Source organism: Lycorma delicatula, chromosome 5 (genome assembly GCF_047948215.1).
Source record: "Lycorma delicatula isolate Av1 chromosome 5, ASM4794821v1, whole genome shotgun sequence".
In the NCBI taxonomy this organism is placed as follows: domain Eukaryota; kingdom Metazoa; phylum Arthropoda; class Insecta; order Hemiptera; family Fulgoridae; genus Lycorma; species Lycorma delicatula.
The window spans coordinates 158715805-158739335 of NC_134459.1; the positions used below are offsets into that span (position 1 = coordinate 158715805).

Here is a 23531-nt window from a genome sequence, read left to right on the forward strand (position 1 = left end):
GTGTTCTTTTTTTAGAGCACACGAAAACCCTTGAAAAAGAAAATAATTTTCAAGACGTGTTTGTATTTTTAACATTTGACAGGTTCCTATTGAAGAGAGGCCTGGGATGAAGGACTGGGTGTAAGGAAGTGGATTGTTTAGGAAAGACGTGAGCAGTTAAAAACCATACATAAGAAATATGGTTGGTAAGAAAACAGTAATGTGATATTAATTTCAATTTTTCAGGATAAAGTAACAAAGGAAAATAGGAAAGGATTGGGTGGGATTTCTTAGGAACAATGCAAGGAATTTCAGAAAAGTCTGGGGAAAGAGGTAAGGAAATTTTTTTTTTAATTTTTTTTTTTTTTTTTAATTTTGGATAAAAAGAGTACCATTAGACTAGAGTAACATGAAAAATAAATCTTCTTTTACAAAAAAGTAATAAACTAATAAAAATTTGATCATATATCATAAAAAAAAATACGAATGTAATTATAAGACAATGATTTGGCAGAATATTTTATCGAGATCAAGACACAAAGAAGTTACAAGCAACTTTCTCTCAAGATTCTGTTAAGAATAAAATTTTACAAAACCAAAACAAATTTAACTAAACCTACTTAAAAAATAATAATTAAAGCTATTGCACGTAGCAATTAATTATAAGTCCATGGAAGACAATGTCTCTAATGTCTTCAAGATTATTTTAACGTAAAAAGTTCACAACTGGCACTTATAGCCGATAAAAAGGGTCGGCTAAACCCTTTCAAATGTTCAGATTTGTACTTTACTATTCCAGCTTGATCCACAATCACTTTCAACTTTCCTTTTGTATTTCACAATGTCCAAGGTTTTTGAAAAAAAGCTTGTCGAATCATAAAATAAATGAAATGGGGAAAAGAGGGATTTATTTGGTCCCCCAATATAAAAACACAATGTCATGGAATGTTGATAATTTAATCAGTCTTTCCCATTTCACTGTCTATTATAACATTTAAGCCCCACCATTTAGCATGCCATTAAAAACTTGTTCGTAACATCCGCCTTTTACTTATATGCAACTGTCCATAAATACAGGCCTGCCGAACCATTTTGAAAACATGCTTTCTTTTTTTATCACCAAACCAAAATTTCTGACAGTCGAATAACTCTCAATATATAATATATATGTCATCATATATATATCACACATACTTTAATACCTAAATGGTGTCTTAAAATTAACATTACATTTATAACTTATATAAAATTATACTCAAAACATTTAAAAGATAGTTGAGCTATTAACTCAACACCTTCCAAATATCTAAATCCCATTTAGAAACTATTTAAATTATGTAAATATGGAACATTTCAAAAGGTAAGGTAACTAAAAATTTTGAATAATATAACATTAAGAAAATTAAGGACATATTTTTAATTTAGATTATATAAATTGATGGATTTTTAATAATATGCCCAAACTTCATTTAACAATTTATCTATATACATTACAGCATCTAATGTATGAAAAAAATTCAGATGACAGGGAAAATTGTAAAATGGTACAAAATTGAGTTATTCTTGCTAAAAAAAAAAAAAAAATCACAATTCATGATCAAAATTACAAATACATACTTCTGCTGAAAACGACCCCCCAAGACTGATCCTGAAACATCTTCTTTCCACTGACAATCTTGCAGGGACTTTTTGGATGTAAAGATTAAGTACATAAATGTGATTAAAAATAATTATAATTTCAATAGCAACAATAATGTAGCATTTTACTACTATTCTAATTCATACTTTAAAAACCATGTAGTTTAAATTATTAAAGTAAGAGGGAGAGACAAACTATTAAATACCCTAATTACTATTAATCATGCATTCTTTATCTTTTATTAAGTGCAAATGGGATTTAGATAACAAGTTTGTACCTTGTTTTATCACATGGAAGGAACTGAAAGACCTGAGTATCTTAAACTTATATAATAATTAAAACATTTATTATTATAACCATTTCATTATTTATAATAAAAATCTTACACGACTGCTGGTCATCATGCATTCTTTTGCAGCATATACAATTTTTACTTAAATTAATCCTATATTATTTATAATCACAGGCAATTCATTTTAAAAAATAGTTATTCTGATATTTACTTTTTTATATTATATAAATTATTTACAATATACATAAAAACTATTTTATATTAACTTTGTGACTAGATTGCCTTACAAAACAGTTTGCTCAGTTTCCCTCCAGGTCGTTCAGACTGTAATTCGTTAGATACAAATACCTTATTTACTAAAATAAAAACAAAACAAAAAAGAGAAGAGCTTATTTATAATTTCACAACTATTGTTTTATATATATATATATATATATATATATATAAATAAAATGCAAAATTTTTTGATAGCAATTAAACAGATATCCAGAACAACTACAATGCAGGTATTAACACTTTTGAAACACTTATAAATTATTTAAATAAAAGTTATTTATTATGTAAATAAATTTGAAAATTTGAAGCATGAGACACATTTACTTTGATGGATTAATACTAAAAATTCTAAAATATTACAGCTAAGAAATTAGAAAAAAAAAGGTCTGAAATAGTTACTGATAAAAAATCTATAATAAATAAAATATATAAATTCAAGAATATATATTTTTTAAGTTTTACATCTTAAAGAAAAAAATTTAAATAGCTATAAAAAATTATAAATAAGTATGCATTAAAATGATTTAGAATTACAACTTATCTGACCATGAAAACTTTCAATGCAAAACAGAAAATAATCTTACTTGTTTATTTAGTTTTCATTAATCTATTCCACGCCACCTACTTATAGAACAATCCTTCAAAAACTATATTTTACTCATTTAAAATAAAAATCCTTTCATGGTACAACAAAGGCCTAATAATTCATTTAATGAACAAGTTTACATATACCTATAGCTACATTATATACATTTTTTTCTTTACTTCAGCAGCCATAAATAGGAAATGAATGAATTTATAAATTAACAGAATAACATTTCAGACCTCAACATAAAAGAAACTAAACAAACCAAATTATTATAAGACAACTGCCATAATCATATTTTCTGATAAATATAACATTATACAATTTTGTGCTATAAGGACAATAAAGAAATTATCAACTGTCATCAGAGATGGAAATTGGAAGAAATAAAATAGTCATTCAGAAAAGTTATTTGAAATTTTAGATAAAGAAATTTAAATACTGAACGAATATTTTCAATACTTTGTTTGAATATTCGTTGTTTATTCGTAAAAATTAGTTCTCAGTGAATTAGTAACAGTTGTAAAACAAGTAAAATATGAAGCATTAATTTAATTTGTATGATAATTAGAAATGCTCCCTAATACAGGATTTTCAGTCAGCAATGTCAATCCCAAGATATATTCACAATAAAATGAATCATTTTTTATTACAATAAGTACTGAAAAATATTTAAAATCAGAATCTTAATAACAACAATAAAACTAACAAATTACCGTAAAACACAAATAAGATATTTTATAATAATGTTGAATTACTTTATTGTTGGTTTCATACAAAATTCAGTCTTTGTAAAAATAAAATGAAAAAAAAGAACAAACAAAACAGGTTGACTTTTAAATTTTATAAATTTTTCATATTGTTTTACATAAAAAAAATATGTATAAAATTTAACTAAATATATAAATAATATAAGCAATAAAATTAATGCTTAATTAATAATTTTTTTAAAGTTTGATATTATATTTCTTACTAAATAAAGTTTAATAAAAACACAATAAATACTTATAAAAGTGTATTTAAAAGAAAAGATTTATATTTCTTCCAATTACGTTTACCTTGTCTTCAGTTATAAATAAATGGAAAACCCTGCTAAGTGAAATAATAAATTTCTGATTACAAAATGCAATAATACTCTAATAAAATATTAATAAATTTTGAAACATATAATTAATAATATCTAAGTAATAAGTAACAACCATAATTTTGACATGAAACGCACTGGGACATCATCGAGACATATCCATCAAGAATTGTGACTCTACTTAAATCTTAAAGACAGGGCTACCCATATCATTACTAAGATAGCCCATATAATGTTTTATTTCTATACATTCATTAATAAAATTATTAAAAATTATGTAAAGTAACTGCATTATTATTCATTAATATCACAATAATTGGCCTAAGAAGACATTTATTCTTAGAAACAAACCCAAGTATAAGAAAACAAATACTATTTATATGAAAATTTAAGACAACATATTTTTTAAAATTAATTGCTCAGTAATTTTGATTAATATCATTATATAGGCAATCTCATAAAGAAATGGGTAACTCTACTACACTGGTGAACCAGACTTAAGTATAATAAATGCTATATTAGTTACAATGAATTGAATTTTAGCCAGACACAACTGATTGCAAACTTTTGATGTATTGCTAGAAAAAATATTCTCATGAAAAGATTGCAATAAAATATATGAGCAAAACAATGACCTTTTCACTTTTTATTTCATTTAAGTACAGCAGCCTTATCAATCACTAGCTTGACAAACTTTGCAGTTATTTTCCTACAATAGGCTGATATGATATGAAAATTTACTTACTAATTTTATTAAAATCACAAATTTAAAAAAGTTAAAAATATTATTGTACTTATATTTATTACTACATTGTGTTGCTCATGAATTGTGCAAACTCCTTCAATTTGAAAGATTCAAACTGAGGAAATTTTCTTTTAGGCAGTAAAACTCAACTCTTACATATAATTAATAAATTCTAAAACTGTTACAACTTTACAATAATAATACTTTAAAACATTGTGAAAAATACAAAGTGATGTGTACAAATCAGTCAGGCTGGAACATTTACGAGCATTTTAAGATTGCTTGAAATTCCATGATGACATTTTTCAACCCTCCCATTTGAAAGGAGAGGAAATGCCCCACCAGATGTCATACGGAAAGTTGTCCAGTGAGAGGGTGGCTTCGGAAGAGCATTTGGTGTTGGGGGCTCACTGAATTTTGCACCTGCATAAAAACAGCCAAGAGTAGGAGATGAACTGGGACTTCCCTCTTTGGACGGACTTACTCTTTGTAGCTTGAAATTTGGAGAGCCTTGCCTGACAGATGTAGCAGACGATCTTAATCGATCTATAGGTTTACCTTTCATCTTCTTATCCGACGATTCAAAATGATTTTCAGATTGTCGGTGCTTACCTCTAGATGGAATAACTGAACTTTGGTAATACATAGAACTTTTTACCACTCGAGAATGGCACCTTTGACTCTGCGCAAAATTAGAACTACAACTGGAGTGCATTTCTGTGCCTTTAGAAATCATCTTAGATAAATTGCTGTTGGTCATTGGAAAAATTTGTGTTAACAATTTTAATAAGATTGTCTGTAGATAAAAATTTTAACACTAGGTCTGTTAAGTCCAGAAATACTTCTTCTTTAAATATAAAAATTGTAGGCCTAAGCCAACAGAAACGGCCTACAATAGATTATGGCTAACTTACTTTCAATGTAGGCCTTGTGATTAAGATACGTTGAGAGTCTATCAGCGTACGCACTATACTTTTTAACTGTGGAATAAAAATAGTGTTGTATTTATCACAAATAGCACCAAGAGATCTAATACTTATACTTAATGAAAGCTGCAATGTTTTTACAGACCTAGTGTATTTAAACAGAGGATGTGACAGCTGTCGCATCGATATAATGGTAACCGTCGTTGGAAGAAAACAAACAAGATGGCTGCTGAAATCTCTAACAAAACTATTATGTACTTTGCAACATAAACCTCATATTAAATTTAAAAATAAATGAAATTTTAATTACCCAGACACAACAATAATATCCTTGAATATACTTTGAAACACTAAACGCACGATATTCCACTTAAAATTCCTTTGTTAAACGAAACGACATAACGTTACAATCTCCTTCCCTGAAGCTGCTTCATGTACGTCTACCTGGTAAAAATAAAGAACATATTACAGCTGATTCCTAGTAAACCAATGGAAATTCAGTATTTAGATCACGTGGTACTTGTCAAAATCACGGAATTGAACGGAAAGCTCCGAGAAGGACAAAAAAATTATTGTAAAATTATATAATTACTGCTATTATATTTAAACAAAATAACTATAACATACGTTATAACTTTAATTTTAATTTCCATTACCTTGACAAAAAGTATTAACTTTTCCGTATTTATTGAAACCCAAAATAACGATCGTACATTTTACCTTATTTACTTCAGTGAACTCGGTGTCCATTGGTTATGGTAGACTAGTAGGAGTGGCTTGTTCTTTCGTAACATCCACCCATTCATTACAGCTGTTTGTGTGTAGGCTTGTAAATAGAATAGAATAGGAAACTAGTGTCTGCTGGCGATTTGGACTTTTGTAGAGTATGAGGCGTGTGAAAAATGCATAGGACTTGTGTTTAACATCATTCAGGTAGCAGTTCTATCCACAGTTGCATGCTTATAAATTGTGATTATCAGTTTATCAAGAAATGTGTGCAGTAGATAAGTTGATAGATGGCTGTGCGTTTTAGTGTTTTTTTTTAATTTTTTAAATTGCGATTATTGTTTGCTGCTTTGTTATTACTTTAGTGCTTTTTAGTCTACAGTTATTTTCATTGAGCATTAATTGTAATTATTTTTAATGCTTATTGTAAGTACGTGTAAAAAGAAAGCTTCTTTTTAGTGTTAATTTATATTTTATAAATCGTGCAGTGGGATGGGTTGAATAATTTCACTGGACGTGAAAATATTAATCATGAGATAGGAAGCCTTGTAGAATTGTATTCTTGTGGCTAGGTATACCTATTATGAGTAATTTTATAAGATACTAGTAATTTCGTACTAAACTGTATACGTTAATTATCTCGTCAAATTTATGACGAGGTTTATAGTTTTATGATTTGTAGTTTTCGTAACATTTACGTTATTGTACATAACCTCTCAGTACATGCGTATTGCACGGATTTGTCATCAGATTTCTTTGTACTAACGTACTGCGAAGAGTATGATTAATTGTATAAAATTTTTGATTGTTATGTGGAAATTTTAAAAGATCAGTAGGTAGGTTAGACTTTGAAAATAATTGCTGCTTTCACTCCATCGATTCAATTTTTTTTTAGTATTTGCTATCTTTTACAACTTTGTCCATGCTAGTACATGAACAAATGTTTTTATAATTTTAATGTGAATAAAAAACTTATAAATTTTAAATTCTTTAATCTCATAATTATATTCTTTGTAAATTTTATTTAACTTTAATTGATTATAAATTGTTTTAGTACCTTTTATTTATTGCCTTTTGTAAAAAAAAATAAACAATACATTGTTTATTATGGTTCAGCTACTTGATATCTGTTTTGTATGAAATAGTCAGTGTACTTTTATTCATTGATCATTAATTTTTATTAGAGACCTCTACATTGTGTTAAAAATATGAAGACCTTAATGTTTTGTTAATTATCTATAGCGAAAAAAAATTATCATTTTTTTAAAGTTAAAATTGTATAAGTGGGAGTTTAAGGAAAAGAAAAATTTAGAATTTTCATTGGTCCTTAGAAAATTGTGAAATCACTGTCTGTACTTTGTTCATTGGCCTAAGTTTATAAAAATGTACTGTATTATTGCTTTTTATAGTCACTTAAGTTTACAAAATGGCTGTTTTATTACTTTTTGTAGGGTATAAATTTTTAATTATAATAGTATTATATTAGTTTATTTATTTTTTATATTTCAAATGCATGCACCACTGACCAATTAAAATCTTATTGAAATGAATAATGCTGGTTTCTGATTTTAAACTTTCTCTAAAAGAAAGTTGTAATTTAAAAAAAAATATCAAGTTCAGTTTTTTACCCATTTAATCATTTGTAACATTCTGCAATTTCATTCTAATTAAACATTGAATAATTAAAATCATAATCCCATTGGATTATGCTCTGAAGAGCATCCAATTGATACCTGTTAAGACAGATCTACAAGAGAGAATATCAAAAGCAGCTTTTATGATTACAAAGTTCTTGCTTAACTCCTGTGAATGTGTTTGGAAAAATTCTTTAAAATTGATTGGATTTTAGACTAAAAAAATGTCTTTGCTATTTCAAATGATAGAGATTTTATTTTATGGATCAACTTTAATTTAACTTTTTCCCCCTTCTGTGATTTCTTGTACTTTGTTTTCACTTAAAACTATATTAAATTAAATTCGTTTATTAATCTAGAATCATTGCAATGTTAACACCTTGTCAGTAAACTGTCTTCATTCAATATCCTTTGTTGACCATTCAACTACAGTTATCCAGTTTTGAATACAAAATAAAATATAAAAATTATTTTACATTAATAATACAAAGTTTGTATTTATTTTTAAAAAAATGCTTCTTTGGGTTTCACTGCACTATCAGAAGGAATTTAAATATATTGCAGCCTATGAAAATCAGCTTTCTTTGTTTGCATCCACTTTAATTGTGCTTTGTATAACAACAAAAATTTTAGTTCTATGCATCATAGCCCGGTTTATAAATTTATATATCTGTAAGTATGTCCTTGAAAGAAAATTGTAATGTATTACTCTGTCTGCACATATCATTTATTAATTTTTTTTTTGTCTGGATAATTTGGAAATGTATAGTATTTGACTAACAGTAAATACTTTTGTGTAGAGTAAATTTGTGAAAGGAATATCTGTTATTGTCAAGTGAAATAAATGGGCATTAAACACAGATAACATGTATCACTGTAAAAAAAAAAAATAATAATCTGAGTATTGAAATTTTGTGCTGCGAATGCTACTTGCATTCTTTTAATATACTAATAGGATTTTTCACTTCAAAATGGTGGAAAACAAAAATAAACCTTGTGATTCCATGAACCAAGTTATAAAATTGGCATGATTCTTTTAATATAGGGTTGGAAATTATTGAATTATAGGATATGATTTAGATTTTAACTCCTTTATATTGGTAGTGAACAAAACTAATATTTTGTGTTGTACAACTGTAGGTATACCGATGAAGATAGATTAATGCTTTTCAATTAGAAATAATTGTTTTATATATATAATGTTTCTGTACTTTGGAGTTTGATGAGTATTTAATTTCTGTTTCTGTTACAAAGTTTCTGGTTGATCTCTGCTTTACTTTTACCACACTCTTGTGGTATTACAACTTTTGTGAAGAATTTTATAACTTTACAACAATTGCAATTTTACAACTTTTGTGAAGAATGGGTGGGGGGGGGGGTCTTTGAAGATAATATTACTATTTTTTTTTGTTTCAGTATCCGAATTTAAAAAAATATCAAAATTGGATTTTAAAAACTTTTTAGGTATCTTAGCAACTTCAAACTTCATTTTGTGTTATATAGTGAAGTTAGAAGTGTTACTTATTTAATTAGTGTAAGATATCTGATAATAACAGTAGTTGCATAAAGAATGATAATTTATATAGTAAAACTATTTTTATTTTGGAAAATCTTAACTATTTTTAAAGTATTTGAACTGTATGTTATGTGACTAAATCATTGGTTTGAACTGGCACCCCAGAGTTAGTGATACTTTGAGTAATGATGTAGGCAAATTTGAAATGTTTTCAAGTTCTTGAGATCAATTAGAGTTTTATCTGAATTTTAACTTATTTTGTATCCCTTTCCATTTTTATGGGAAGTGGTGAACACTCCATACTTGCATAATGGCTAATAATATTTTTTAATTGTTATTATTTTTTTTATTTATATATCCAAGCTCTTATGAGGTCATCACTGTAAAATGCCTACCTTTCAGTCTGGGAAAAGTGAAAAATCTCACATGATTGAGGTGAGGTCTGTACGGACTGTGCTCTACAGTTTTATTTCAGTGCTGGCCAAATACTTGGAGCATTATTGTGGTGAAGAAACAATGTGTTCATCCTTGAATTTGGTCACAGCTTCTTCAGAGTTTCAACAAGTTTAGGCAGGCATTCTTTGGTATACCCCTTCCCTGTGTCTTCTGAGTTTCCAACACAATTCGCTCTAAAACTTCTCTCACACTTAAAAGCACAGCCGCCATTCTCTTTTTTCACTGATCTGGATTTTCAAACAGCTATGGGATCTCATCTTTGAACACTATTTTGTGAGCCTGGTCGGGACGTTATGGTAGGACAACTAAGTTTTGTCACCTGTCATAATAATGTGCTCATAGGAAGATTTCCCATTTTCAAACTTTTTTAACATTTTGTGGCACCAAGAAACACGATATGCCGTCTGATCATAGATCAAGTTATGCAGCACCCAAAGAATACAAACCTTTCTAACTTGAAAGTGATTTCGCAGAATAGCGTGATCTGCTGGTGCATTAATACCTAAGGATATTTCTATTTGGTAGTACTCAAACATTTTTCATACTGCAGCTATGTTTCCCTCAGTCACAAAGACTGTTGACCTGGCCTTGGAATGTCCTCAAGACCAAAATTTCCTCTTTTAAATTCTCAATACCACCTAAATATTGTTGTACAATGACGACAATCTTCTCCAAGCATAGAAATCATTTCTGTAAACACTGATCAACACTTAACCCACATGCAAAATTGCATGTTCATTATTTGACCACATCGCTATCTCTTTTAACTAACATAGCTAAAACACAGATTGGGACTGTCTAAACATGTGCTAACTTTTAACTGTCTTTGATGATCTGTTTCATCATATTGCAAACTTTTCTTTGTGCCCTTTGTACTATGTTATTTTGTAAGAACAATGAATGTTGTTTTTTTTTTTTTTAGGAAACTGGTTTAGTTTTCACAAATTTTTCATTGTCAAGTGTAAGTAAAATTAGTATTCTGTTAATCACTGTCTTACAAATGATCAAAGGTTCTAAATTCAAGTTTTGGTCAAAGATGGCATTTTTCACAAGGTATGAAATTCATCTTTTAATGCCAAAAAGATAATGAAAATAAAATAAAAGTACTGGGATAGTCGATTTTATCAGTTGTTAGCTGTGTTAGCTCGTAGAGAGAATAAGGAAATAAATTCTGAGTTTTATAGAAAAAAATCATACTTCAGATTATTATGATTTTTGTTATATTTTACATACATTTTTATGCATTTTATTTTCATGAAAGTATTTAAATGCAAAAGAATTTGTCCAAATAAAACTTAATGTAAAATTTATGCTTGAATTATATAATATCCGTATTATCTGAAATGGGGACCATCAAAAATAATGAAAGTGACATTACTTATCATGTTGATTTCTAAAAAAACAATGTCTTATATGTTTATAACATGTATGATATTAACTTATAAGTTCTTAGGAGTTGTAGTCATATTTTTTGGTGGCCACATGGTCATTTTAACAAATTTGTCAAGTTTATATAATATATACTCATTTTCTATCTTGATTAGTATAACCATGCCTCCTTACTATTATTCTTCTTTGCCCTTTTTCTATATTTTATTTCCTTGAAACTTATTGCTTTTATGCATTTGATTAGTTTATTTATTTATTTTAATATTGTTTCAATAAGTTTCTTTTATTCTATTTTTCTGCAGTTATTATCCACTTATTATCTAGAGGAACTTAACTTATTAATAATTTAACTATTTGTTAGTTAATTCAGATAAGTTGGAATGTTTTCTTTTTTTTGTTTTCCTATTTGGCAAAATTTGCTGATCTGTTGTTTTAATGAAACTTAGTGGGCTAACAGTACTTCAACATTACCAGTAAGCTTTATTATATTTCTTAAAATGTTCACAGGGAGGGGCTTAAGATGATTAAAATGTATAAAAAATGTTTTTTGTGTGTTTAATATTTTTTCATTAAGATTATTATATTTTTTGCTGAGAACAACACTATTTCCATGTTGAGTACTGTTTTCCTTTGTTAGCTTCATTATATTAAAATAAAAAATTCTTTGCTTACTTTTAAAATAAAAATTTTAAATAAGCTAAGAAAGGTAAATGTACTCAACATAGAAATAATATTTTTTTCCTTCTTTCTTCAAAGTTTTAATCAACCACTCTACTCTACTTAAAATTGATTATGATGATAGGGACAGTTTTTATTTATTTATTCACTTGGGGTAAATTCTAGGTTTTAATAAAAAATTATGAATTAAATTCAATTTATGTAGGAAACATTTTTCTAAATGTTGACCTTAGATTTGTTTGCTGATAAAATAATTTTTGACATTTAATTGTCAAATTGCTTACAGTCTTAATTTTGTAGAGTTATTGTACATAATAAAGATTGTGAGTTAAGATTTCAATTTGCGTAAACCTTTAAGGATGGACCAAATTGATTCTTTATTTAATTATAATTCTTAGAAATTTTTTTTTAATTGTGCCAAATAATTTACTTGTAATGTTTACATATAAAATGAAAATTTGTATCCAAATTTTTAATATATTTCAAATTATTTTAGCTCTGTATTATTTTCCATGCCTTTTGGGTCTTTTGTGCTATTAATTTTTAACATATGAAATACCACATTTCTCTATTTTAAATTAGCTGTAAAATCTTTAATGCATCATTTATTTTTTTAAGTTGCATCAACTAGGTGGATATTCATTAGTGACTATGTTTATATTGAATTGTTATAAATTTTTCACCCTGTCATTGGGTATCAAACCTGAGATGCTTTGTAGCAGATAAGCATATCTATTACTAATGTGCTCAAGAAAAATTTTTTTATGAATAAGCCATGAACAATTTATAACATCTCATTGGTTAATCTTCATGAATCAAATGATTCTATTATCTTATTTCGTTTTTTGTTAGTTTAATATTAAACTACAGAGTTTATTACTAAAATATTCTTTAATTAAACATTTAATGTCTATTGTAACTATTTTAACTTTTTATGGTCATGCAATTAAGAATATTTTATTTGCCTGTTAAAACAAAAAATAGGAATTTTACTGGTTGATGATTGTAATATTGACTTGATATCATTATAAATTAAGATATATATTTTTAAACTAAGAATACTTGAACTTTTCAGCATTCAGAGAATGTAGATTTTAGCTTCCCCACTGACAGTTGAAAATTATTTTTACAAACTTATTAATTTTCTTACGTTTTCTGTTTATTTGTTTTCTTATCTAATGAAAAACTTTAATGATTGCTCAACAAGAAAAATACTATTTCTCCATATATAATAAGCTAATGAAATGGTTGTACACCATTTATTAGACGCCACCAACAAAGCCTCCATAAATGTGTTGCTGGATAGGGAACTACCCCCCATGTGTATACAAACAGATTTAAGGTGAAAAAGAAATGAAAAAGTGTTGCATAGGTTAGCTAAAACTCAGATTTTTTTCACTGGCCCATTGATGCATTGTTCAGTCACTGTGAAACAACCATAATCAGCATTGACGTTTTGTACTAACATATTAATGTTTTGTAGCAACAATATTTTTCATGTTTTCGTATATTCTGTATAGTTTGTTTCTGTAACTTTTCAATCATTGTACAGCTGTGTTTCTCAAGTTATTTAATGTTCGTGGATGTACCTAGAATGTAGCAGAGAACATACTAGTGTTTTGTAGCAGATATTATTTCATGTTTTCTGTTGTTCTGTACAGATTGTTATTGTAAAATTTCAATCATTGTTGTTAGTTTTCCTCTGTTTAAAAATAAATTATTACTGTAGTTAATATGATTTGTTTTTATTTTTATAAAATGTTTTACTCATCTGTCACATCAAACTCAAATTACGTAAACTAAACATAGGCTATTTGCGAAATTTTCATACGGTTCTGCTTGTTACAGTAATTATCCATTTACTATAAACAACCTCAACAATGGTAACTGTGAAACCTTGTAAATATGATCAGTTATAGAATCATCCCTTTAGACTCCTCTAAAACATATTTTCAATTTATATTCATTCCTTTTAATGGAGATATACTGTATCCAGATGAGATGACCTCTCCGTAAACTCATTAGGGGACAGTTGTAAGTATTATAAAAATTATTTAAAAAAAATAAAAAAACAGGGCGTTTCATAATGTTCTTCAGAGTTTTGAAAATTCATTAACAAAAAACTGTTTCACTCATAAGAATAAAACAAGTACTGTATGAAAGAGTACTTCAAATAGTTTTTTGCATATATACTAGGCAGTAAGCATACCATTTGCTCGCTAGGCATCGACAGTAGAGAAAATGGCTGCCACAGGAAGCGAGAAGTCGTTTTGTGTGTTAGAATGTAACTTGTCAAAGTCAGTCATTTCTGTTCAACGTGCGTTTCGGTTGAAATTTCATAAAGAGCCACCAAGTGACAATTCGATTCGTGCATGATATAAACAATTCAGTGAAACTGGTTGCTTGTGCAAGCGAAAATCAACTGGTCGTCCATCAGTCTCAGAAGTCTATGTCAAACGTGTGCGTGCAAGTTTCATTCGCAGCCCGTCAAAATCGACTGCGGCTGCAGGCAGAGAATTAGGAATTCCGAAAACAACAGTGTGGAGAGTTCTCTGTAAATGTTTATTATGCAAACTGTACCATCTTCAATTAATCCAGAGTCTTTCTGATGGGAGATAAAACACGTAGGCTCGATTTTTGTTTACAATTACAGGAAAAGATGTTGTTAGACGAAGGTTTTCTAAACAAGATAATTTTCAGCGATGAAGCTACTTTCCATATTAGCGGCAAAGTAAACAGACATAACGTGTGAGTTTGGGGAACTGAAAACCCACACGCTTATGTGGAACACATTTGGGATTCTCCGAAAGTAAACGTTTTTTGTGCGATCTCTCGTGAGGCAGTGTATGGGCCGTTCTTTTTTATGGAAACAACAGTAACCGGCATGATATACCTGGACAGTTATGGCATAAGCCATAACTGTATGGCTTATGCTCAGCTACTCAACGACTTCATTTTCCAGAAAGATGGTTGTCCTGCCCGTTTTCATAACGAGGTTTGACAGTACCTTAACACAACATTACCTCGGCACTGGATAGGACGTGCGTCTGAAGAAGACCAACACATTATGCTGTGGCCACCAAGATCACCAGATCTCACGCCATGTGATTTCATTCTTTGGGGTTACGTGAAAGATAAGATGTTTATCCCACCAATGCCGCATGATATCGCTGAGCTAAAGGATCGCATAATCAATGCAATCAACTCTATCGAAAATGACATGTTAGAAAATGAGTTTGGCAAGAGCTAGACTTTGGTGTTGATGTGTGCCGTATCACCAGAGGAGCACGTATTGAACATTTATAGATTTTAACATAAACTGTTTGAGTCCCTGCATCACCCTCGTACAACTTTCATTTAGGTAAGTGAAATACTTTTTTTGTACTGAATTTTTGTAAATTCTAAGAAGATTATGAAACGCCCTGTATTAATGATTCTATTAGGGCGTATAGACCAGGGTTTCCTTTGAAAGTAATTTCCCCCTTTGATAGATGGGCTTCTACCAACCGATGTATGTTAGGGACATCACTGGACCGAGCTGAACTTTCTAATGGTTCACTAACTGGCTGACAACTTTCTTCAGTAGATGGCTCTAATAAAGGTTCTCAAGAAGACCAGATAAAGCTAGTGGGCTAGACTGATTAAAGATAGTAGGTTAATGTTATTTCAGTCAATTATTATAGTCAATGTTTCAGGACTGGATGAGGATTTTAAAAGAAAATGTTAATGTTACGTTTTCTTTAGTGCCAATACTTTATCTTTGACTTACTTAATAGGGCTGAGTGGTTTTTGTTTTCATTATTACTGTCATCATCCAATAACGCAATGAAGGAAAGAATGTAATTAGATTTCAATTTATCAAGTGCGGATATATTAGACAAAGTACAGAATTAGTGCATTAACTCTTTATTGAAGGATGACTCCTCTGGAGATTTAGATGTTAGTAGGATAATAATAATAAAAATGCAAGTTTTTACATTGTGCACTTTTAATAAATGTAAATATGTAATATATAAATGTGATTTTATTTCATCAGTAGATTGATTTTTTTTTAAATTAATTTTCTAACTGCTTGTTTATGAAAAAATAAATACTTAAGTTTGTATCATTTTATGCCATAAAAAAATTCTATCATTAATTGTATTATGCACTTGATAGCTTAGTTTGTTAGATGTATTAAATATTTAAATTTAATTTATTTTATTTGTGTGTGTGTGTGTGTGTATATATATATATATATATATATATATATATATACATATACATATCGCAACATGTTTGGCAGTGTATAAACATGCACATTTTAATGAGTGGATTTTTTTATTTTAAAAGCTGTTTTCTGTTTTCTTATTGTTAACATAAGGAACAACCTAAACAAACAAAAATTATTTTTATTTTAATTATGAACTGAAAATGCAATAATTGCACTTGTAATATGGGAGTACTGTAACATGATATTTACTAAAGCCATGATTTATACATTTGTAATACATTAGTGTTATTATTAATTTATAAAAGTAACCTCGGTAATACCAAGATTATGTGATGGTAAAAATTGAGTACTTTATTAAAAAAATTACATATTTAGTGACACATTATTAAAAAAATCAAAAGCAAATTTTATTTCTATAAAAGAGAAGATATAGTATTAAAAATATTTTTAAAAATGAAAAAAGTTGAAACAATTCCAACTTTGCACACAAAACACTTTAAAAATGGTGGTAAACATTAAATGAATGAACAGAGTGAATAGAACTGTTACATATAAAGTATGAGACTTTTGACTGTTTGAACCTCCACAGTAACACATTTTAATAATTAGCATATCACATAATGGGATAGAATTTGTTAATGTAAATAAAATTGAATTATCTCAAACAACCTTTGCTCTATTCAAATCTCTGACAGGGGTCTACTAAATTTTTTAAGTACGAATATTTATCCGCATTTTTACTTTATTGTTGAGCAGCGTTTCTCAACCTGCGGGGGTTGCAAAATTAGCCTACCACTTTACATGTAAAAAAATAATGAAATCATTTTATGAGAAAAAAAAATCATTTATTATAAACATTTTACTTATGTTTATAAGTACACATGCAAAGAAAATAAATTAATGAGATTGTTGTGTTGTTTTTCAGTTAAACGTTTCTCCATATGTGGAGAAAACGATTCCTATATTTAGTTTTTAACACAACCATAGATGAAAAACCCTTTTCACAGAGCTAAGATGTGGCTAAAGGGATTAATATTTTCAAAGCTTCTGTGATAAAATTTTCCATATTCACTTCAGTGAGCAATTCAAAACGCATTTAAATCTTCAAATGTGAATTGTAGTTGTAACGTTTTATCAGTAGACATTTTGATGAGCTTGCCATGAATATCAATTAGCAACTTAGCAGCTGCAACAATGTTTTCACTAAATGATTCAATAACCATCTCTTCAAGAAATCATTTTTATCTTCCGGGAAATATTCTGCCAACTGAATTTTTAGGTCATGCTAATGCATCTTCATGCTATCCAAACTATGGTGAATAATAGTGTCTTCATCCAAATTTTTCCAATATAATCGGAAGTGAGCGGAAACATATCAAAATTTTTGCTTTGAAGGCGAATAATCCAGATACCAAGCTTCTTAATGAAAGCATGAACTTTGTCTGTCATAAATAAAATATTTTTATCATATCCTTGTAAATTCACATTCAAGTCGTTTAAATGCGAAAGTACATCAGCTAAGTAAGCATATACTCATTACTCTGTAAGAACATTCGGAATGGTGTTTGCTTATCTTGGAAAAATTTTATTAATTCATCTTGCTATTCCAATAACTGGGTTAATACTTCCCCCACAATAACCAACTGACTTCTGTTTGGAAAAAAAAGAGATTTTTTCTTTTCACCCATTTCATCACATAGTTTAACTATTTCTCATCACATAGTTTAAACAGGCTATTCTGTAACAGTCGACTTTTAATAAAAATAACCATTTTTACATCTTTAAAAAGAATTTTTTTCAAATATCCTGGCATATTTTTTGTGGGAAGAGTATGTCTGTAAAGGAAGCAGTATGCCCATTCCACCCTTGATATGAGACAATCTTTTTTTCAGAAATCTACTGCTCTTTCACCATCGCTGTATACTGCAATACATTTTGCCCTACCTATGTTATAGTCTTTGGTAGTTGCTTAAAAAAAGCGCCAAAAATACATTATCCTGACCAGAAATTGATTTGCATATTTTCCAAGCGTTTAGTTTTTTCAGTATTTTTAGTTTCCAAGTGTCAAATTAATCTTGATGGCTTCATGCTTTCATTGGAGAGGAGATGAAAGCAAACAACACACTGTGGATTTTCATCCAATAAGGTAAAACCATAATTTAAATAACTGTAATTAAACAGTATTTTCTTTTTACCAGTCGATTTAATGAATGTAAATGGCTCACTTCATTTTTTGACAAATTATTCATTTTGTGTAAGAATCTAACTGAAAAAAAATATATCGTTTGACCACACACTAAAAAACTGAAACCTCAGTTATTATTATTTTCAGTGAAACTTTGTTTTTAAAAACTGAAATAAGACATTGAAGCATGCTTCACATTCAAAACTAAACTGATGTTCTGCAATCCCTTGTGCTTCTTTTATACTGCTGAGAGCATGATTTATTCAGATGTATCATATGCATGTTCAGACATGACACTCTCCCAGCAAATATTATGCAAGCACACCAAATTACAAGGAGCATGTACACATCAAGTTGTAACCTGAAAATTGCTCATGTTTGTACACTTCATACTTGCATGTTCATACCCTTCACTATTATGTAGCTGAATAGTTTTAACTAGTCATTGGGTTGAGGGATCGCAAAATATTCATTATATGTTTTTTTTTATTTTTGAGGGTCATGGAGCTAAAACAGTTGAGAATCGGTGTTGTATGGTTATTAAAAACTGCAATCCTGGCCATAGTTGTGTTAATGCTATGCTCAGACTAAAGATCTTGGATGGAAAAGATGTTTCTTACAGTGTTCAACTTTCTCATTGCCCTTCTGTTTTTGTCCCAGCTCTCCATGTAGTTCTACTCTTTTATGAACATATAATGTAACTGTAGAAAGTCTGTAGATCTCCCACTTCAGCTCAGAATTGAATTAGTATTATTTAACCTGAGTACAAAGTGCTACCCGATCATCAGTGTAGATAGGTAAATGCATGTTTGCCTTTGTAATCCCTATCACTACATTGTTTAATACACCATACCATGATTTAGATTCTGGCCTGGAAAACTTCAACATACAGCATTCTTACTGAAGTCTAATAATAAAGGTGGATGACATACAACAGCCTTTTGCCTGATCATTTTGGAACTATCTGTGAAAGTTACTGTTAATGCCCCTTATGAAATCTTTCCATTTGATTCTGTCATCAATGTGGATAAAAGAAATAAAGCTATTAGACAAATATGTTTACAAATATCTTAAATCAATTTAAAAAAATGATAGTGTAGTTTTCTTTTTTTTCTAAGATGCGATAATACATTTTTTTTATAGCAAGGATCATAATATATTGCACAGAAATAATTTGTCTAATAAAAACTACATTCTTTTTTAAATAAAAATTATTTTTATTATTTAATGTAAATAAAGGTGGTAAGATTATATGAAATTAAAAAGTAGGCCATATTTTATAAATGTGTTTTGGGTAATAGTATACACCTTACACTACCAGTTACGTATTAATTAAATATATAATATGACAGTATTTTTGGTCTATCTAATAGTCAGATTACACATTTTTTTTAACTAAAGGCAGTATGCACAGCTATTTTGTGGCTTCTTTATCTTCCCTTACAGCTAATTACATGTAATTTTATCCTAATATTTACCACTGCTTCTACTCTAAAGGTTTTAATATTGTAATACTATATTACTTTTCATTCAAATGTTTTATAAAAACTGTATCTTTAAATACAGTGATATGGATGAGATATTTCAACTAAAAAAGTTTATGAATTAAAATTTTTATAATTAAAAGTACAAATCTCCAGAAGTACATCCGTTGAAGTTAAAAAGTTAGTGATATTATTGAAAAATGATGTGTTTATTGCATACACTATTACTTCATATTGATTTTATATATACACATCATTATATAGGTGAGGCATAAGTATCTGATTGTTTTCATTAGTTTGCATCTGACAGTACAGTGAACGGGGAAAGAAGTGGGACCAACTGTCTTGTTGCTGATCTTGGGAAACATGGTGATTTGAAAAATCAAAATGTGTGTACTTGGAAACAATTTAAGGGATGAGATGTTAAATAAAAGTGCTTCAAAAATGAATTTGAATATAACATCCTCATAATATAAAGTTTCTCTTATGATATGCAAAACAATAAAGAATCTAAATGATGATTTAGTAGAAATAATCATGAAAAAAATTTTATAATACTTGTAAATAAGGGGAGAATATTAAAAATTGAATTTAATTAAATCCTTGAAAACTCTTTAGCAAAATATTTTTTAAATCGGTAGTAGAAATAAACTAAAAAAGATCACATTTTATATATTAATGGTTTGAATATTGATTTTAAAAAAATATTTAATTAAATATTTTTGTAGTTTTACAGCCACATTTCTGATCCATAGATTCTCCTTTGGTGAATGTATGATTTTTTCTTTGTTTTTTCTTAATTAATACTATAATATTTTTATCAATATTTATATTAGCATACTTTAGTAATATTACTAAACTGTGCCACACTAGAGGTTTTTTTATACTAAAATTTGAATGACTGATATGGGTTTTCAGCATTGTTAAGTAATCCAAAGTAAATTCCTATTGTTATTTTTATCAGACTCAACTCAGGCTTATTACCTTAGCAATTCTTATGAAAAGCAGTTTTTTTTTTCATGTGGCAGCCTTCTTTTTTGGTAGCCTACTTATATTTTACTTTAAAAAAAAAGTAAAAAGTATAACAAAATTAAAAAAAAAAAAATGATTTTTCAATTCTTTTATTGTTGATGCCAAATTTAAGAATTTAAAATTTAAAGGTGTATTTAAAAAGTAGTATTTTTTTTTAGTGAATTTTTGAGTATTTATTTATTATTTTTTTAAATTATTCTATTTTACTCATCAGCCATTTGACAGATGCATTTCTCTGTTATTCTTTATTTGTAATAACTATATAATTTGATAATATTTAATTATTTTATACAATTTATTCCTGATTAGCTACGTCATATATATTTTTTTATTTATTTTTTGAGTTTTAGAAAAAGTTGCTAAATTGCTGGTTTTACTCTTTGTTGGAAACTGAATTTTGCTATGGTATCATGCACAGTACCATTTGACATGTTTAATTAACCATATGAAATTGAAATTAAAATAATATAGTAATGGTTTACATTTTAGATGCTGTCATACAAATTTAAAAATGGTGTTTTATAATTATAATTTTTTTGGATTCATGTTTCTATATGTCCGAGTCAAAATACTACAATTTTTGTTAGGACAGTTATTTATTTCCATTACCAAGATTACTATATTCATAGCATATTAATATTCAGCTACTATATTGCTATCATTTGCTCCACATGAACCGTTTTTTTTAGTACTAAAATAATTCTCCTTTCTGTGAAGTTTCAGTTCTAATTCGATTCCTGGAGCCAAAAAATTTCTGCAGTAATTTAAAGGTAAATTTATAATGTATTTATTAAAAATATTTTACAGAAGAATTTTAGTTTTCTGTAATTACTTGGTAACTAATGTAGTTACAGATTTTGTTGGGGTCTTAAAACACTCATTACATCAGGCCACAGATAATTAGCATCCACCAACTATGCTCACACAGTTATGAGAGGAGTTTTAAGGGAACATAGGTTTTGTTATACTAAAAGCCTTACTTCAATGGCATTCAAATCACAGCAATTAATTAAGATAGAGAATTTGTATGGGTTTTAAAACATGACCACATCAAGCCTCATAAAATGAGCCCACACCAACTCTTATCGCTCAATCCAGATAAAAGTTTTGAGGGAACATACACAATCTCTCACTCTAAAAAATACACTCAAACCACCTTATTATCCATTGAAGGGATTATTGAGTGAAATAAAACAGACAGTCAGAAGAGTGTATGACAACAGTTTTGGGCATGGAAATTGTAACAGGTGTAAATGTTGAACAGGTACTTCTGCCTTGAATTTATTTGAAGCCCTCTTGACACTGCTGTTCCATATTCTTTTAGATGAAGACAATTTCCTTTTAAGCAAGGAGCATTTTGTTTGACCATCAACAAGATGCAAAGGACAAACTCTCAATGAGTAGGAATCTACCTACCTTAGTTTTTAACGAAGTACAGTTGTACAGTGCTCTAATGTGAAACTGGAGATGAACCCTAAGGCTGATTAGTAACTGTAAAATCGAGCACAAATATCCATGATGTTCTCTTAAAAAAAAATATATAGTCAGTATATATTGAAATTCAAAAGGATCATTCTTAAAAAAATTTATGAATTTGGAATTAAATAATTCCAAAACATTAAAAAAAGTTTAAGCTAGTTATTCAAAACAAGGTTCAGGGTTCTGCCAGTGTGATGGTACTTTGCACATATGCATGATTTCATACCCCAAATCTAACAGTTCAAAAATCTCAGTGACTGCTGGGTAATATTTGTTCATCTTCTGTAGATAATTGATCTTGCACTAAGCAATTCTACTCTTTCCTATATTTTAAATTATGTCTAATAATGTATATATTGAAATTATTAAGAATTGAAATATGCTATCTTAATAGATGATTGAAAATATTAGAAAGGAGTTTTTTAATACAGAGTGAAAAAATGAAAGGTGTGAAGTCAGTGATGGTATAATCTGTGTACCTAATTATCAGTTTATAAATAATTATTGTTATACCTCCTGCACACATGAATAAAAGTTTTTTCTTCTTTTTACTAGACTAAGTGTTTTTGTGGCATCAGTTAATTCATGTAGTGATGATATCTGCAAATATCTTCATAACATGTTCTTCATAAATAATAAAGAATGAAATGAAATTTAATAAGATTATCTTCCTTGTATTTCACTGATTTAAATAGATTAATCGATGTCTATGTTGTTAAATAATAGAATAATGATATTTGTAATAAACGTTTTTTACAAATTCATATAGTATAGACACTTAACAGTGTTTATGACAGTGAAACTTAGACAATAGAACAGCCAAACATTAAAAAGATTTTAATGTTTTATTATGTAGTTCAACAGAAGGTTTATTATGTTGAAAATGCAACAGGTTGATAAATATGGCATAAAGTAAATAAGTATAGGATTTATTACATAAGACAGCATTTTATAAAAAGAACAAGTTTGTTGGACCTTATGTTACAGCATCCAGGATTAATTTATTTACTTGCAGAAAAACCTTAGATGAAAATTTGATTTAACTTAGGTTGTAGTAGAAAATTACAATAAATCACTCAAATGAGAGTTGATAAAAATGATAGAAAAAGAGCTTTGTTTAAATTATGCAAAATAAGTTAATGTCTTGTTGGTAAAGTAAGGTGTGAAAATAGACATACTCTGTTAAGTAAAAAAGTATTTGCTCTTAGGTTA

General features: G+C 28.3%; 2 protein-coding genes and 1 long non-coding RNA gene across 8 annotated transcripts in view; 1 reads left to right on the plus strand and 2 right to left on the minus strand.

Moving 5' to 3' along the window:
- The window catches only part of LOC142325536 (uncharacterized), a 57135-nt gene extending 51167 nt beyond the window's left edge, over positions 1 to 5968 (minus strand). The window contains exon 1 of the long non-coding RNA XR_012756561.1: positions 5838 to 5968. This is a non-coding gene — a long non-coding RNA (uncharacterized LOC142325536). The remainder of the gene's footprint in view (positions 1 to 5837) is intronic.
- On the minus strand, positions 3835 to 5845 carry aqz (aaquetzalli). The gene has a single exon (XM_075367404.1). The coding sequence runs from the start codon at positions 5359 to 5361 to the stop codon at positions 4849 to 4851; it is 513 nt and encodes a 170-aa protein (XP_075223519.1). The 5' UTR covers positions 5362 to 5845; the 3' UTR covers positions 3835 to 4848.
- Positions 5969 to 6329: 361 nt separating the features above from the next.
- The window catches only part of mura (ring finger protein murashka), a 53294-nt gene continuing 36092 nt past the window's right edge, over positions 6330 to 23531 (plus strand). For 2 of the 6 annotated variants that reach the window (XM_075365415.1, XM_075365420.1), the window contains exon 1: positions 6330 to 6460. The gene's annotated coding sequence lies outside the window, so the exon portion shown is untranslated. Of the gene's footprint in view, positions 6461 to 6552; positions 6680 to 7029; positions 7090 to 18256; positions 18286 to 21557; positions 21611 to 23531 lie in introns of those variants that run through there. The other 4 variants (XM_075365416.1, XM_075365417.1, XM_075365418.1 and 1 more) reach the window with 4 other exon arrangements.